General features: G+C 44.7%; 2 protein-coding genes across 3 annotated transcripts in view; one reads left to right on the top strand and one right to left on the bottom strand.

Annotated features, from left to right (window-relative positions):
- The window catches only part of RSPH14 (radial spoke head 14 homolog), an 84283-nt gene extending 75626 nt beyond the window's left edge, over positions 1-8657 (top strand). The window contains exons 7-8 of one of the 2 annotated variants that reach the window (XM_054645940.2): positions 68-363; positions 8310-8657. In XM_054645940.2, the coding sequence (XP_054501915.2) occupies positions 68-327 (260 nt within the window). In that variant the 3' untranslated portion in view covers positions 328-363; positions 8310-8657. Of the gene's footprint in view, positions 1-67; positions 1399-8309 lie in introns of those variants that run through there. The other variant, XM_077187647.1, reaches the window with a different exon arrangement.
- SLC5A1 (solute carrier family 5 member 1) overlaps positions 5441-16062 on the bottom strand; it is a 29567-nt gene continuing 18945 nt past the window's right edge. Inside the window, exons 6-15 of the mRNA XM_054645572.2 lie at positions 15317-15422; positions 15013-15093; positions 14455-14675; positions 13402-13537; positions 12542-12649; positions 11485-11635; positions 10758-10926; positions 9546-9761; positions 8286-8388; positions 5441-7425 (exon numbers count right to left, since the gene is read on the bottom strand). Of these exons, the coding sequence (XP_054501547.2) occupies positions 7202-7425; positions 8286-8388; positions 9546-9761; positions 10758-10926; positions 11485-11635; positions 12542-12649; positions 13402-13537; positions 14455-14675; positions 15013-15093; positions 15317-15422 (1515 nt within the window). The 3' untranslated portion in view covers positions 5441-7201. The remainder of the gene's footprint in view (positions 7426-8285; positions 8389-9545; positions 9762-10757; positions 10927-11484; positions 11636-12541; positions 12650-13401; positions 13538-14454; positions 14676-15012; positions 15094-15316; positions 15423-16062) is intronic.

The following is a 16062-nucleotide window of genomic DNA, read 5'->3' as shown; positions in this document are numbered from 1 at the left end:
GTGTCAGTCCAAGAGGATGACGAGTAGATGTCATTACACATTTCAAAGCCACTTTATTTCCCTACAGGGAGATCCACAGCCATGGGTGCTGAAGCCATTCCACCTTTACTGGCGCTGGTTGCTGAGGAAACCAGCAAAGCGCGTTTGAATGCGATCAAAGCCCTCACCCTGCTGGCTGAGCTGCCCGAGGGCCGCCAGGCGCTGCTGGAGCACAGGGACACCTTTCAGCGGTGTCTGGAGGATCCCAGCGAGGCCGTGCAAAGAGCGGCCGAAATCGCCATCACCGCGATCGACTGGAAACCCTTCTGCAGCCGCGATCTTTTCTAGAGATCTATTGCCCTCTGTTGTTGTCTGGCTGTAAAGGTACACGATTACATGAGACCTTCAGCACCCCAGAGCTCTCTTCCTTACTTACTCTGGGTCGGTTTGTCCTGAAAAGTTATTTGGCAACAGTTTCACATCTACATTGCAGGTCACAAGCAGAAAAACGGAGATGAAAAGTTAGGAAGTGTGGAATCCTCCAGTAGGAGTTATTGCCCAAATCACCAAGATTTTCCTATGATACAAGACACCAACCCCTTTTATTTTCTTCATAATGTTCTCTCCTTTCCTTTTTTAAACCTCAACCTATCAAACACTAATCAATAATTAATTATATTAGAAAGGTTCACAATTAACCCCTCCAGCAGTTTGTCCCTACTGACAAATTGATCTAACAACAGGAACTCACATGAATTTTGCTGCAAACATTTGTTGAACATGGGATTAAGAGCAAAGTCAGAAAGCCTTTACCAGGTTAAAGCCTTGGTAAAGCTGTGCTGGGGCCTCTCCAACAGGAGAGGGCTGTGCTCCCTAATTGGAATTGCTTATAACAGGGAACAAAAGCACCTCAGGGTTTGAGCTGTGGGCAATGGAAGTGGTGGGAAGTTTCAGTAGCATTTTCTTCACTGGGACTTCAAGGCTGGTCTCTACTGACATATTGCAAATTTCTGTCTGCAGTTACAAGAATGTCATTTAAGAGGCTTCAACAGGAGGCCTGGGCAAAGAAATAACACAAATGAGCAGGACAGCCCTGGCCATTCTCAGCCACCAGGGAAGATGTGACAGGGTGGCTGACACAGCTTCACAGCAAGTCCCATTTGTTTGCACTTGGGTTTTGTTCTCACATGGGAGTTTTATATCCAGAATTGTAGCTACAAAGCAGCTGCATCAGGACTATAAAAGGGGTTATTTGTCAGGGCTGCTTTTCCATTCAAACCCACGGTCACACTGCAAACTGCATTACCCTTACACACAGGATAAACTCTTCCTGTAGGAGTGATTACAGTTAAAATGCTTCTCTTCCATAATGTAACCAAAGGGTGAATTTCCTCTCTTATAAAGATGTGATTTAAAGTATTGAGTCAGTTGGATTCATTCCCTCCAGGCAGGATCTTGGAGGAACTCTGCCTTTTAAACACATAAGGCACTCATACGTAATACATATTGGTGCCAGAGTGCATCCAACTCAATAAGAGAAGCCAGGCAGCTTTAATAACATGCTAAAGGACTGGAGCAGCACAGGACAGGCTCAGCTGCTCTTACAGAACTGCAGGAAAATCTGGTAACAATCATCATTTTAACCCAGGTCCAACCTTGTCACAGCCTTCCCTGATAATACAGGTATCACCTTCAGTGAGGTCCCAAAATAATTAGCTTGGTCAGATGCAGAAATAATCCACACTGAGCTGCTCTGACTAGAAGGAATTGATTTGGACCCTAAGTAGTGTGTTCCAAGTATCTGCCTGATCAATGCTTTAAAGACAATATCAACTGTTCCCAAAAAAGCCTCTCCATGGATCAGTGTTCTCATCTCACAGTACAGAAATGGAACAAAGCCTCAGGTGAACTCTGAGCTATGGACACTACTGGGGCCCTCCCACATGTCAGCTTTTGTCTCAGCAATTCTTTGGCCCTGTTTCACCTGACAACATGAAACCATCACACTCCAAACACAACAGGAACTCCCCTGGGCTGTACTGACCATGTGCTGCCTCTGCAAATGCCAGGATTTGAAGTCTGAGCATGGACAGCCACTGTTAATTGGGGTTTTCTACTTACAAAGCTGCATTATTGACAAAAAGGTGGTTGCAGATATAATAATCAAAAGTCACAGGCTGTGCTGAGGGCCAATTCCCTGCTTTGGGATGAGAGACAAGAGTCCCTATTTCATGAAGCTGGGAATTAATTAGCACTGTAGGTGTCAGTAAAACAATTGGCTGGATCAAAGAACAGCTGATGGACACTTTCCTTGGACTGACTTAGCTTTCAGGCAGGAATGCTCCATTATAAATCTACCACAGACTTGGTCACAAAAATACTGAAGATCTTTTGGAATTGCTTCATACACATAACAAATAATTAAATGAACATCTCAGGACTGGCACCCCACACCCTAATTAAACTCACCCTTTCAAAGGAAATGCTGTGTGTACAGCAAGTCTCTGGTTTTAGCACCAAGGCAAATTTTTAACATCAATGAAATCAATTTGGCTTTTTAGCTTGAAGCCAACAATTATTAAGGCCCAGATATAATTAATATGGTCCCAGGTCAGTACTGGAATTAATGCACTTACACTCTACACACACTGAGCTTTCAAACCAGGTGCCCAGCAGTCCTCAGAGCACCAGAAGACAGGACAGCTGAATCCATGGGAAACAAGACTTCCCTGTGCACTCTGGTGTCCCACCCAGGCAGAGGCCACATTGAATTGTTTCTAACAGTTTCTAGAAGGTAAAGAATGTTATGGTTCTTTGTTCTTGCAGCTACAGACTCATTTCCACTGTCCCTATACTCTTCAGAAGGCCAAGGGTGGAAACCATTCTGTCCTGCTCTGGAAAATGGCAGCTTTTCATTCCATCTCTTCATGTTTCAAAGCAGGGAGTAAATTTGTTTCCCACCACTACCTTTTCTATCAAAAAAATCATAAAAATCATATAGTGAGAGATTTGTCAAAGGACAAAATAGTCTGGGAAAATCACATTTGGCTAATGACATTAAACCAGAAGGGCAGAGACAGCTACACACAAAGCTAATATGCTCAAATCACAGAACTTCTTTTTAGCAAGACAAAGTTTGCAATTTAAATGAATAAAACCATTTTAATAATTTGTTTTAACATACCTTGCATATGAGCTACATCTTTAAAGTTATAGGCTGTATAAGTTAAATACTGTAAACAAAAATGCTGCACAGAGTGACAAGAAACTCACACTTCAGCTTGCAGCTCTCCCAGGTACCTTCAGAAAAGGAGGGGAGGTGCTGGTCCAGGCAGGCAAAGCTGCTCTGGCCTCAGCTGTGCCAGGTGAGGGGAGGGTGGGCTCAGGAGCTCCAGGGGAATTATTCTTTCTCACAGCTGCCCATGCTAGAGGGCAAGAAGGAATATTCTTCAGGAGGCACAAAAAATGCAACTTCTTTCATAAATAATAAGGATGATAACTTGAGGCACTGCTTATCCTGTCTTGCATCAGAACAGCCAGTAGAAACTGGAGTGAGTGAAGTTTTGTCTGTCCTTTAGGCTCTCCAGCACAGGCCTACAATACACACTCCATGGGAAAATGCCATGAATCACCAAACAAAGCCAGGGTTTTTGCATTTCCATCTCTTTCAGCAGTGTACTGCCTGCTGTTATTGAATCTGGGACTACAGGCTCTCAGTTCAGGAGGGAAGGTCTCTGATGGCTGCTCCCTTCCCTCTCTGTGGGGGCCTGCAGGGCACAAACACCTGCAGCTGGCACACCAGACCACAAAGGAAATTCAGGCACCCAGCAGCTTTCCTGAGAGCAGCTTGGCTGTGACCCCCAGCCTGTGCCCAGCCCTTTCCTGGGCAGTCTGCCCCAGAAATGGCAGCTCTAAACTCCTCTGGCTCCACACTTCAAACCACTGAGCTCAAGTGCCCTGCAAATACAGTGACTGACAGTACCTGCACTGATTGTTTAGCTTTGCTCCTCATTTTTGTGTTGGCTTTTACTCTCCAGGAACACCCTGGCTTTGCCAGCTAAGGAAGGGCAGGGAGCTGAGTGCCCTGGCAATCCCAGCTGCTCTGAGCTCCCATCACCACAACCACTGCACCTGAGGAGCTCAGCCCTGTGCCATGGCCCAGCCTAGCAAGGCCAAACAGGCTGCTTGAAGCCACAGCATGGCTACTGCAGACTGATTCCAAGCAAAAGTCCCAGACCTCCCCTCTCCTGGCATTTCAGTGCCTGAGATTTTCAGTAATGGAATAGGAATAAACCCAAATTCTGAGTTCTAAGAACAGGGTGTTCTCATCATCATCAATACTAAACATTGGTGAGATACTTGGATACATTTTTGTGAGTGATGCAGACAATTAAATGAACAGTGATTACACTTTTTCAGGATTTTTCTTAAGAACTATGTAGTATTTCTTAAATGGAAGATTTTGTTTAGCGTGTTCTTTACAGAGCAGTGTCACAATTTGCTGATAGTGCTACTAAGCGCAGATTTTATTTTATTTTACTTTACTTTATTAAAATAATTCTGTATATCTAACTAAATCCACTAAAATAAGCTTTAACCATGTATCTTACCTGCCAGGGTAAGCTGGGATGTCTCCAGATCCCCAGGAACAGAGCTGTGTTATGCTGTACATGCCATGCAGGTGCTTTGTGCTGTGAGCCAGGGATTTATTTGGAGTCTCACCACTAACCAGACATTTTTCAATGTATAATCAAGCACTGGGGAAAGGCTGTGCTCACAGATCCCACCTCTAAAGCAGGACAATGTCCAGAACAGTGTAAGCTACTCCTTTTAGCTGACTGTCCCCAATGACAGCTCATGGACAGAGCTCCCCTCAAAACTAAAGTAATTTTCTTCCTTAAAATCATGAATGCAATAGCTACTAACCTGAGCTGGCATTTAATGTTAGCTAAACATTACAATTTTATCAACTGTTCTCAATATAAGGCATTTTTTCTTTGAAATTCTACAAAATTACAGGAGTCAACAGCAGCTGTCAAACTTTTTGTAAACATTTGAGCTCTTCCCTCCACAACATCCACCTCAGACCAGAATGAATCAGGTTGCTGAGGGCATACAGTGAGTACCCCTGGAAAACTGTGTGTTAGATTTTCAAAACTCTGTGGTTCTGAGGAGCAAAGTCATGCAATGGTGCCTGATTACCCAGGAGGTCATCCAAAGGCTGCTCAGACTGCCAGGAAATCACTTGGGTTCTTTGTCTTTATCCAAATAGCTTTATAATTTCACTGTATTTTTGTAGCAAAGAATGACAAAGAGGGATCTGGGCAATCCTCAGTGACATCTTCCTTGTTTGTTTTTCATCCATTACTATTACCCAGAGCCAAAACCTAGACACCAAATGAAGTTTCTCTGTCTTCCATCATATTTTATAAAAATCCCATCACTTTGTGGACACCAAATACTTCAAAACATACAATTACTTTAATACATACAAATCTTCATTGTTCATTAAATACAATTAATTCCATGGTCTTTAAGATACTCTATCACTGTGTTAAGGTTTGCACTGGTATTTCTGAGGTATTGATTAGATCTGGCCTATGCAAAGGGATTATGCTGAATAGCATCAACTCCACTGAAGAGCAGCAATTCTGCTGGGATCCTGAGCATTTGGGGTTACATCCAATGAAGCAAAGATGCTGCCAGGAGATGAAGAAATGGCAGTGGTGCAAGGCCAGGAGGCAGAGCAGGGTGCTGTGGCACTGCAGGGATTTCTCTGTGCCTTCCCCTCCAGCTGCTGCCAGCCCAGAGTGTCCTGAGGCAGAACCCTGGGGACAGCACAGTGCCACCAAGGTGTGCAAAAAGGAGCAGGGAACTGTGGCACTGAGCAGCCAGCATCTTCTTCCTACACCTGATTCCCCAGGAAGCTGAATGAGATGAAAAGAAGATCTGTTGCTTTTTGCTTTGAAGTGTTCAATCTGTCTTTTCCTGTGCTCCCAGCTGGCACCAAACTTAGCGAGTAGAGACAATCAGCCTGCTTTAGCTGATATCCCACAGCTGTGACTGCTCTCCTTCCTGAACTGCTAACTCATGCTGCCATGCAGCAGCAATCCTATTTCTCAATGAAATCTTCAGAGGAAAGATTTATAGCTTTGCAGAAAAGAGAGCCCTTGGATGTATGTGCACAATGCAGCCCAGCCCTCCAGTGCTGAGGATGTTCCATCATGGCCTGGCCTGGGCTGCAGCACAGACCAGAGACAGAGGCAGGACATTGACTGCAAGCCCACAGCAAAGAGGGCCTTGACACACCAGGCTGGGAATTGATCAGTAAGAAATTAATATATATACACACACATAAATACATATTTTAAATATATATAATATATATAGAGCACATACATAATGTATTGCTTGTGTATATATAATACATGTATTTTGTATAAAAAGCTTCACATTCAAGTAAAGGTATATATTAAAATATCAAGAGAGGAGGAGCTTTGGAAGTTAACCTTAAACAAATAATCTACTGTAAGAAAAATTCTTTTTAGCATCATCAAGACAGGTGTTCCCCAGTTTCAAAATGTGATCAATTCAGAGGTTAGTGTTCCACTGACAATTGAGGAACACAACCCAGTGGAAAGTGAGAAAAAGGGGGAAAAACTGATAATGGAAAATTATATATAATATCAAATACATTGATATGTGCATAAATCCTTTACTTAAGATATCCCATGTTGGGGGGACAAAAGCAATGTTTTAATTTGAGTTTGTAATACAGTCCCTCAGTGGTTGTCAGTTTTTTGCAAATTATCATAGCCAAAGGACAAGGAAAATTGAATGATCAGAGGAAGGGATGAAAATCAAAACAGTGTAACGAACCCTAAAAGGTAGTTCACAAAACCTGATATGAAGCATGGCTCAAGCAGCCTTGTTCTGAACCTAAAATATGAAATGTATCACGAGCAGAGAGAATATTGGATGGAAATTCTGAACCTCAGTTAGCCCTGGATTGGTTCTATGCCTAAACAGAAATTCTCTCTTGAAATCCCAGTGGCCTTCATCTTTAAATTGTTGAAATTATGATCACAAAATCAGTGAGTAAATCACTCCGATGTTTTACAAAAGTGGATGATGAAAATACAATGTGTATCTAATTGTGTAAATCTACAAACCATCACTTTGCTTGAACAATGCAGTCCAATTTCAGGACTGTGATCAGGGGTTATGCAAAGTAGGCATGGCAGAACACAGCCACAGTCAGGAGGATGATGCCATTGATGTTCACAATGTTCCTCCACAGTGGCACCTCACTGGTGTCCGTCAGTTTCCTCTTCAGGGCCTCCTCCTCCTCCTTGCTCAGTTTGGGGCCCTTCTGTTGGTCCAAGCCACAGAACCAGTTGTAAGCTTTCCTGCAGCAGCCTGGCTCCTCCTGGTTTTCCTCATTAACTGCAAGGAATAACACTCTGGTCAGGAAAGGTGAGTGCAGGTCATGGCACCCACTGATCTCTGGGACAGAGCATTCCCCTTCTGATTTATGGTCGGAATTCAGTGGAAGCATTTTGGTACAAAATAGTACAAGAATCTCAGTAATGTTGTGTTTGCACAGCTCATCTAGAAAAAATGGATTTTCTGTATGTCCCAAGAGGGCCTTCTGCAGAAGACACTTGGGCCTTTTGCAGCTCAGAGACTTGGCCTGGTATTGGAGAAGCAAACTGTGCTTCAAAGCTTAAACTCCATTTTTTCAGTACTTTCTACACTCTTAATTGAAAGACAAATAAAATAATTTGAGGATACTGATGAAAAGGAGCTTGGGAGCAGAACCAGAAACCCAGTAAAGAGAGCAGTGGGTTTGCAGTCTGCTTTCGTGGTGCCTGGCCATACCCTTTATAATTTCACCATATTTTTGTAGCAAAGAATGACAGAGGGATCTGGGCAGTCAGGTGCCTTCAATCCTGAGCACAACCCCTCTTTGCAGGTGAATTCCCTCCAAGTGCTGGAGTCACACACAGCTCTGCCAATGCACAGTGCTCTGACCCACAGCATTGCCTTTGGTTTAGTCCCAGAGCTGCCACTCAGATACCAAAAGATTAAGATTTCCTCCCTTCAAATCCACTTCATTTCTGATTTACACTGAGCTTGAGAGATTGGAAAAGGCAGCTCATGAGCCATTTAAATTTGTGGGGGCTGAGGATTTACTGTTGGGGAGAGGGAGGATGCCTTCAACTATCAAGCATGGTATTGTTCCTTCAGGAATGAAACAGGGATACTCAAATATATGACAGAATCTCTAGGTATTCAAGAGTTACCTGATTCATCATCTTTTTCATCAGCTCTGTCCTGCTCCTCATCTGCATCAAGATCAATCCGTTCTTCTTTGCTGTGCCTCAAGGCCCAGCACAAGCGGTGAAGCTGCCACAGAACAAAAGGACTGGAATTGATCATGGCTGAGCACACAGGGACCAACGAGCCTGGCCAGCACCTCAGCTGCTCCAGGGCACAGCATCCCAGGTGGCTGGCATGTCCCAGGCTAGGAGGAGCCACTCAAGAGCTGGCACAGGTAAATGAAGATATTTCCTTTCTTACACGAGCTGTGTGCTGGGGGTGGCTCAAGGGTCAAGGGGTAACACTCCAGGTATGAACTGGTGCTTTCATTGGGCTCCATCTCCTGAGGAGCAGGACTGCAGAGATACTCACTGCACATCAGAGATACTCACTGCACATCAGAGATACTCACTGTACATCAGTGATACTCACTGCACATCAGAGATACTCACTGAACATCAGAGATACTCACTGCACATCAGTGATGATACTCACTGCACATCAGAGATACTCACTGTACATCAGTGATGATACTCACTGTACATCAGAGATACTCACTGTACATCAGTGATGATACTGTACATCAGAGATACTGACTGTACATCAGAGATACTCACTGAACATCAGAGATACTCACTGAACATCAGTGATGATACTGTACATCAGAGATACTCACTGTACATCAATGATACTCACTGTACATCAGAGATACTCACTGTACATCAGAGATACTGTACATCAGTGATGATACTCACTGTACATCAGTGATGATACTCACTGTACATCAGTGATACTCACATGTACATCAGTGATACTCACTGTGCATCAGTAATGATACTGTACATCAGTAATGATACTCACATGTACATCAGTGATACTCACTGTACATCAGTAATGATACTCACTGTACATCAGTGATACTCACTGTACGTCAGTGATACTCACATGTACATCAGTGATACTCACTGTACATCAGAGATACTCACATGTACATCAGTGATACTCACTGTACATCAGTAATGATACTCACTGTACATCAGTGATACTCACTGTACATCAGAGATACTCACATGTACATCAGTGATACTCACTGTACATCAGTAATGATACTCACTGTACATCAGTGATGATACTCACTGTACATCAGAGATACTCACTGTACATCAGTGATGATACTCACTGTACATCAGTGATGACACTCCCATGTACATCAGAGTTACTCACTGTACATCAGAGATACTCACATGTACATCAGGAATGGGCTTGGTCATGAAGGACACTGCCAGGATGACGATGGCAGAGACCCCAAAGAGGATCAGTGCAAAGTACAGGTAGTGAATGCCACAGATGATGAAGGGGCAGTTGGAAGGGGCCACACAGCTGCCAGTTCCATAGGCAAACTCTGCAATCATCCTGCTGAGTCCAGCCAGTAGCCCAATGATCAGGCCCCAGAAGGCACCCTGCAGACAAGGTGTGACAAGAAGGGATCAAAATGAGTCATTTCAGGGATGGAAATAAACTCTGAGCTCTCAAACAGCTGCTGGAGGAAACGTGGATGTAGTATTGTGTTACAATGGCTTTGGAATGTGGGTTTTATCCAGATGCTTTCAGTCACCTTGTTCACAGCTTAGTCTATGAGTACAAGTGAAAGGGGTAATGAACAGCTCTGAGACGTCAGGCACACCTCAGGACTGTGTCCAGACCATTTCTCAGAGTCCATCTGGCTCCACACAAATCTGCCCTTCTACAGGACAGGTTTCAGCCATCAATTGCACACCCCAGGGGCTCTTCTCATACCTTTTTACCTTTGAGGTCTTAATCCCTGACAGCTCTGGCACGATGGAACCAGCCTAAAACGTGTGTCTGGTTTACCTGCTAATGGCCCTGTGTAATTATTTAATTCCCAGTACTGTTGGTGTACAGTACTCCAGCCCAAAGGTAACAGACACACAGCTATGTGTGGGCACAAACTGAAACATGGGAAATTCTGTTTAACCTTGTTTGTTTGTTTTACTGTAAAGGTGCTTGACCATTGGAACAGGTTGCCTAGAGACACTGTGGAGTTTCTGCTCCTGGGGATATTCAAAACCCAGATGGACAGGATAGGTGGGAGGTTGTTTGTTTGGTAAAGCAGCTTGGTGACCAATATCCTAAATGAAACTTTCAACTATGTGTCCATAGATTATCCTTTGAACACACTTCTTGGCAAAGTGATAGAGAACCTAAGCTTCAGAGCTATCTATGAATTCCTAGGTGACTATTTATCTATCAGACAATGAAAGAACCTTGTCCAACTCATCTCTGAAACCTCAGGCTTTGGGGTATGGAGACACAAAATCCCTGGGCTATACTGAGATTAAAATAAACAGGAAGAAGTTGCTCATAACAAAAAAAACCCCACTTCTCCCAATTGCTAAAGGAACACGTGGCATACCTGTTTCCTAATTTGCACTTACCTGCTCATTGACACGCTTGCAGAAGATACCAAGCAGGAAAACAGCAGCAATGGGAGGTCCCAGGTAGCTGGTTACAGACTGAATATAATCAAAGAGCTGCCCACTCTGGGCTGACTGCACCACAGGAACCCAGGCAATGCTGATGCCAATTAAGACTAACATAAATGCCCTGTAAACATAGCCAGATATTCAATTAGCCATCTGCTTAGAAGTATCTATGATCTATCAGAAAGAAAAAAGAACACCAATTAATCAATAATTTACATGTTCATTTTGTATTTCAACTAGTGAAATCAATTATAATGGAAAATTAGCACTGAACAAACAAAAGAAATCCAAGTTGGGTAGTGTGTACGTCAAATATCCATCAGCACATGGTTAAATATGCAATCAGAACATACAAAATCACTTTTCTCCTGTGGTTGTTACGTCCAGAGACAAATCAATAGCAGATGAACTGGAACCAGCTCATTGATGCTGCAGCCTGGTGCAGCAGGAAGGAAATGGAAAAGATTTTCCTTCGAGCAGCAGCGGGGAGCAGGGAGGATTAGCTCTCCCTGCACACTCGGTGTGCTCCTCGGGAGCAGGGGGTGCTGTCCCCAGAGGAGCCGGGGCTGGCGCAGCCGCTCGGCCCCGGGAGCTGGTGCCGCCCGGCCGGGGAGGCTGAGCCGGGCCCGGGCTCGGGGGCAGCTCCGGGAAGCGCTCGGGGTGAGCGGGGGGGCCTCACCTGCCCGCCAGCATCAGCTCCTTCTCCGATGGCCGCGTCCGAATTTTGGTGTAAATGTCCATGGTGAACAAAGTACTGGCGCTGTTAAAAATGGATGTCAGGGAGCTCATGAGGGAGGCCAGCATGACTGACAGCATCAGACCCCGCAGACCTGGAACACAGAGATGGGCACGGGGAGGGAGGAGCGTTCCGGGGGCAGCCTCAGAACCCGGCTGCAGCTCTTTGCCCGACCTTTCCATCGGGCAGCTCTGAGCGTGTCTGGCACATTGATGTGCCTGACACAAAATCCTGCCTGACATTCCCTTGCTGGGCAAGCAGAGCTTGCAAAAAGCTATTTCCAGCAGTGCCAGGGAAACTCTTGAGCTTTTAGCATGTAGCTAGTTCTTTAGTGAATTCTACCTGATTAAATGCTAGAATAAAAAGAAAATAGTATTAAGCAGACTTTTCCCAACAGTTATAAAAATAATTCCTTTTGTTTGCAGGAGAGTGCTCACTGGCTTGTAGTATATTTGTGAACCAGGTATGTGCCAAAAACCACCAAGTTTCTTTTACTGTCTGAAAACCAGAGTAAGCCACTTTTCCAGGTGGTGTGGTCTGGCCACAGAGCATGGGGAAGTACTGCAGGATTTTAACAACATGGATGGGAAAGTACCAAAGCTATCAGGGAAGTGCCATGGTCTCTGTAATATCATAACCTGGTTTTTTTGCCTTATGAGCCAGCACCCATCTCTTTGGGGTTGGCAGGAGGACCACAGGAATAGGCCTCCAACACAGAGAGTCTTTCATAAATCATTGGCCAAGCAGGTTATTTTTGACCTTCACAAAAAGGGAGCTCATTTAGCATTTCAGCACACAGCATGTGCCAGCTGAGAGCTGACACTGTCAGTGTGGAGCTATTCTGCACCTACAGCTAATACAGACAGCGCCTTTGCTTAATAGTACATCATTCTAGCAAGAATTTTGGAACTAAATATGGGTCTTGGACTCCCTCTATCACTTGTTTTTACAGTCTGGCTTTCCTAAAACTAAGAAACAACAAATCCAGACAGTGTCTTACCATTTGGCATAAGCTCCACGACCAGTTTTGGGTAAGCAATGTTTGTACAGCCCACTGAGGTGCCACAGTAGCGCTGACAGACTTCAGGCACAACACAAGCCACCACATCTGAGGAGAGGATAATGAGACACTGAGACAGGGTCATGTAAACAACAGATTGCTCCCAAATTAACAGGGCTTCTAGAATGTATCTCTATGTTGAACCACTGGACTGACACATTTGATTTCATCCTTGGTTTGCTGGCAGGGAGGAAGGTGATCCTAAGCCTCTTCCCTTCCTCTCTAAGAGAATAGTGCCAAGTGCTGCAGGTCAAAAGAAAATCTGCACTCATTTGTCAGACCAGGGCTGAACAACACAAGGAGACAAGTAGAAAAACAAGCAGAGGAACACAAAGCCCACTCCCTGCAGCCTGAACCTGTCTCCTCTGCCTGCTGCCAAACACAGCCAAACTCTCTGCTGGTCAGGGAGATGGGAAGGTGGCATTTCCCCATGCTGCCCTTGGGACTGCCCATGGCCCAGACCCTGCAGTCTGTGACTGATGGCCCTGTCCCTCCAATTGCCAGCACAATATCTGTCCTGGACAGCCTTTTCCACTCATTCAGTCAGAGTGTGTAGCAAACAGACAGCTGGGGAGGGACCCTGTGGAATTTCTTTCCCCTAAAACAGACAGCACCAGTATTAGCAGAAACCTGGGATCAGGGAAAAGAGGAAGCCTGTGGCTTCTCACAGTGCAGTTAGCTGAAGGTGCCTGGACTATTTGGATGAGAAGATGACAATCCAACAGGTCCTTTGGAAGGGACAGAGATTGGCAATGCAAGGCAGGCAGCAAGAACTTTGCATTTGCATATCCATATCATACCTGTGTACAAAATCCTGCTGATCATGCCAGGCATCACAATGATGAACATGGGCAAGAGTTTGAGGTACCCACACACAATGCAGCCAGCCTTCACATGGGACATGTTCTTGCCAGAGAGACATCTTTGCACAATAACCTGCCAATGACAGTGGCAGCTGTAACATTTCCATGATCACACCGTGCCATGTGCCACATGCAAGGTACTTCTTAACTTCTGTGATAGCAAAAGAGCCTGTCTAGCATTTCTACCACTAGGAAAAATGAAAACTACATGAAAATCAAAGGATATGTTTGAAACAAGTAAAGGAAAGTATTTCTTATCCGGTGTGTGTTTGAGGGGTAAGACTTCTCTCACAAGAAGTTTTTAAAGCAGACAGACTAAAAAGCCAAAAAGGAATAGAATATTTAACTGAGCAGTAAATACAGTTACATTGTGGATTTTGTTAATTTCTTGAGAAATCAAGATGATCTTTCTCACAATTCAGGATGCAGAGAGATCCTTTGTTAGAGACACATTCACATGTTGCAGGAGCAGGAGCACATTTTTCTTTACTTGTGTCAGTGTGATCTCTTGAGGAAACTGGCCAGTAGGTTTTAGAGAGAAGGAAGGATGACTGGGGGAGAGTCTCCAGGCTGAAAGACCAAACATATAAAGAACATCCCCCCAAGACTATGCAAGCAAAGATGAAAGCTGCATTTATAGGAAACAAACTTGTATTACTGAAAAGGGAATGGTATCCAGACCCAGTCTAACAAGGGCCATTTGTTCCATGGTTTCCTAAGTGTTCACAGCACAACCTCTCTGTTTTCCTACATGGTCACACATAACAAATGAGAAAGGAGGCAGACACGGTATCTGCTGGGCAGAGGTGTGCAGGAAGGTTCCAGAAAGAACACCCATTCCATTTTCCTACATGTGAGAGATGCCTTGAAACCAGGAACTGAAAAGTCACTGACCAGTCTGGAACAGCCAGTTCTGTGGCTCAGCATTGCAGGGGAGGATCCCCCTGGAGCACAGAGCTCTGGCTGTGGCCTTTGCAGGGCCCACATTACCTGGTCAGTGCACCAGTACCACATGGCGAGGATGCTGAGGCCAAACACCAGCCCTGGCCAGGGCAGGTCCCCGCTGCTGGCGTCCCTGAAGATGTGGAAGGCGTCCCTGCGGGGCGTGTAGCAGGCAGGGTCCACCTGGGTGCCCCCGTAGGACACGTTGGAGGGAATGGCTGCCATGTACTTCTGCATGAAGGCCTCGTAGCCTCCCACCTCAGCAAATGCTGGAACACACGAAAGAACAGGAGCAATAAAGGATTTGGTACTGGAATCTCAGAGCTTGAGAGTGTCAGGGGAGAAGCCTCCTTGATGTGGACATGAAAATCCCATCATGGGATGCTGTTTGTTACCTTACACATTCACTTGTGCTTGGGAGACAGAGCAACTCAGTAACTAAAGGTGCCTGACTTTTGGCAACATGCCTGTTTTCTTCCCTGATAAACAGATACAGGAGCTGAAACCTCCAGGTTAAGGTAACAGTTTCACACTGCAGGATTCATTCCTGTAGCCAATGCAAGATTTGTGGCTGAACATTCCAGTTAATTAATCTGATTTACTCACCAAATCCCATGAGAATAAAGGATCCCAATACCATGATGAATGTTTGCAGGGTGTCTGTGTAAATCACAGCTGCAAGGCCACCTGATGGCAGAGAAGTCAGGACAAATTAGTTAGCCCTGGGCAAATGTCTCAAAAAAGTGGAAATGCTTTTTTTCTTTTTTTTCCCTTTCCTCACCACCTCTGTCTTTCAAGGACTACCATAAATAGCCCCCCTTTCAGGTTTTCATTTCTCCCTTTTTCTCCACTTCTCTTTCTTCTGGCTCCCTCAACATCTCTGATTTATCAGACTGCTCTGCAAGCTCACCTGTGATGGTGTAAAGAGCAGTAATAGAAAGCAGGATAATTATGGCCACATAAAGATTCAGCCCTATGGCCAGCTGGATAAACACAGCTCCAGAGAAGATGTCAGCCTAGAAAAGAAAAATGGCAGGTTCAGCCATGTTTAGGTTCATGGTGATATATTATAGTTCCATGATGAGGGCACTGAAATGCACAACTCTGCCCCTTGTAGTACTGCACATACAAATCAAAAAGAAAATAGAAGCCATTTTTGTGCACCTGCCAGTGTCCCCTCAGAACTGAGCAGTTCTTAGTACCAGAGGTGTAACACTTCTCAGAGAACTCCCAGGCCTTTTTTAACAGGGCTGTTTTCTCTAGACAATCACCTCACTGCTCAGTACTTAGGCACTAAGAGACAGATTCAAAACAAACTGCTTAAAACTGGGTGTGAGTTCCCTTTGCTGCTGTGTGCAGGGTGGACCATGGGACACCTCCAGGACAGTTCTCTTCCTTCAGTGTCACTCCACAAATCCCTTTCCTTCACTGCTCACTGTGGTGTAGCTCTTCCTGCTGGCTCAGGACAAATGCTGCATTTGCATTAAAGGCAAACATCTTATATGGTTTCTATTTTTAAGTTCCTGTCAGAAGAACTGACAGCAGTTGGCAAAGAGAGGAAACCTTTAGCTCTTGCGTAAGGAAGGAATTGTTCAGGTTTCAAAGTAACACTGGGCCGTTAATCCCATTAAATCACTTCCTGATTTAGAGATAATT

The sequence above is a fragment of the Agelaius phoeniceus genome, chromosome 18, assembly GCF_051311805.1.
Source record: "Agelaius phoeniceus isolate bAgePho1 chromosome 18, bAgePho1.hap1, whole genome shotgun sequence".
Taxonomy (NCBI): Eukaryota; Metazoa; Chordata; class Aves; order Passeriformes; family Icteridae; genus Agelaius; species Agelaius phoeniceus.
Note: the sequence above shows the minus strand (reverse complement) of the source record. Positions and strands in the feature narration are given on the sequence as shown.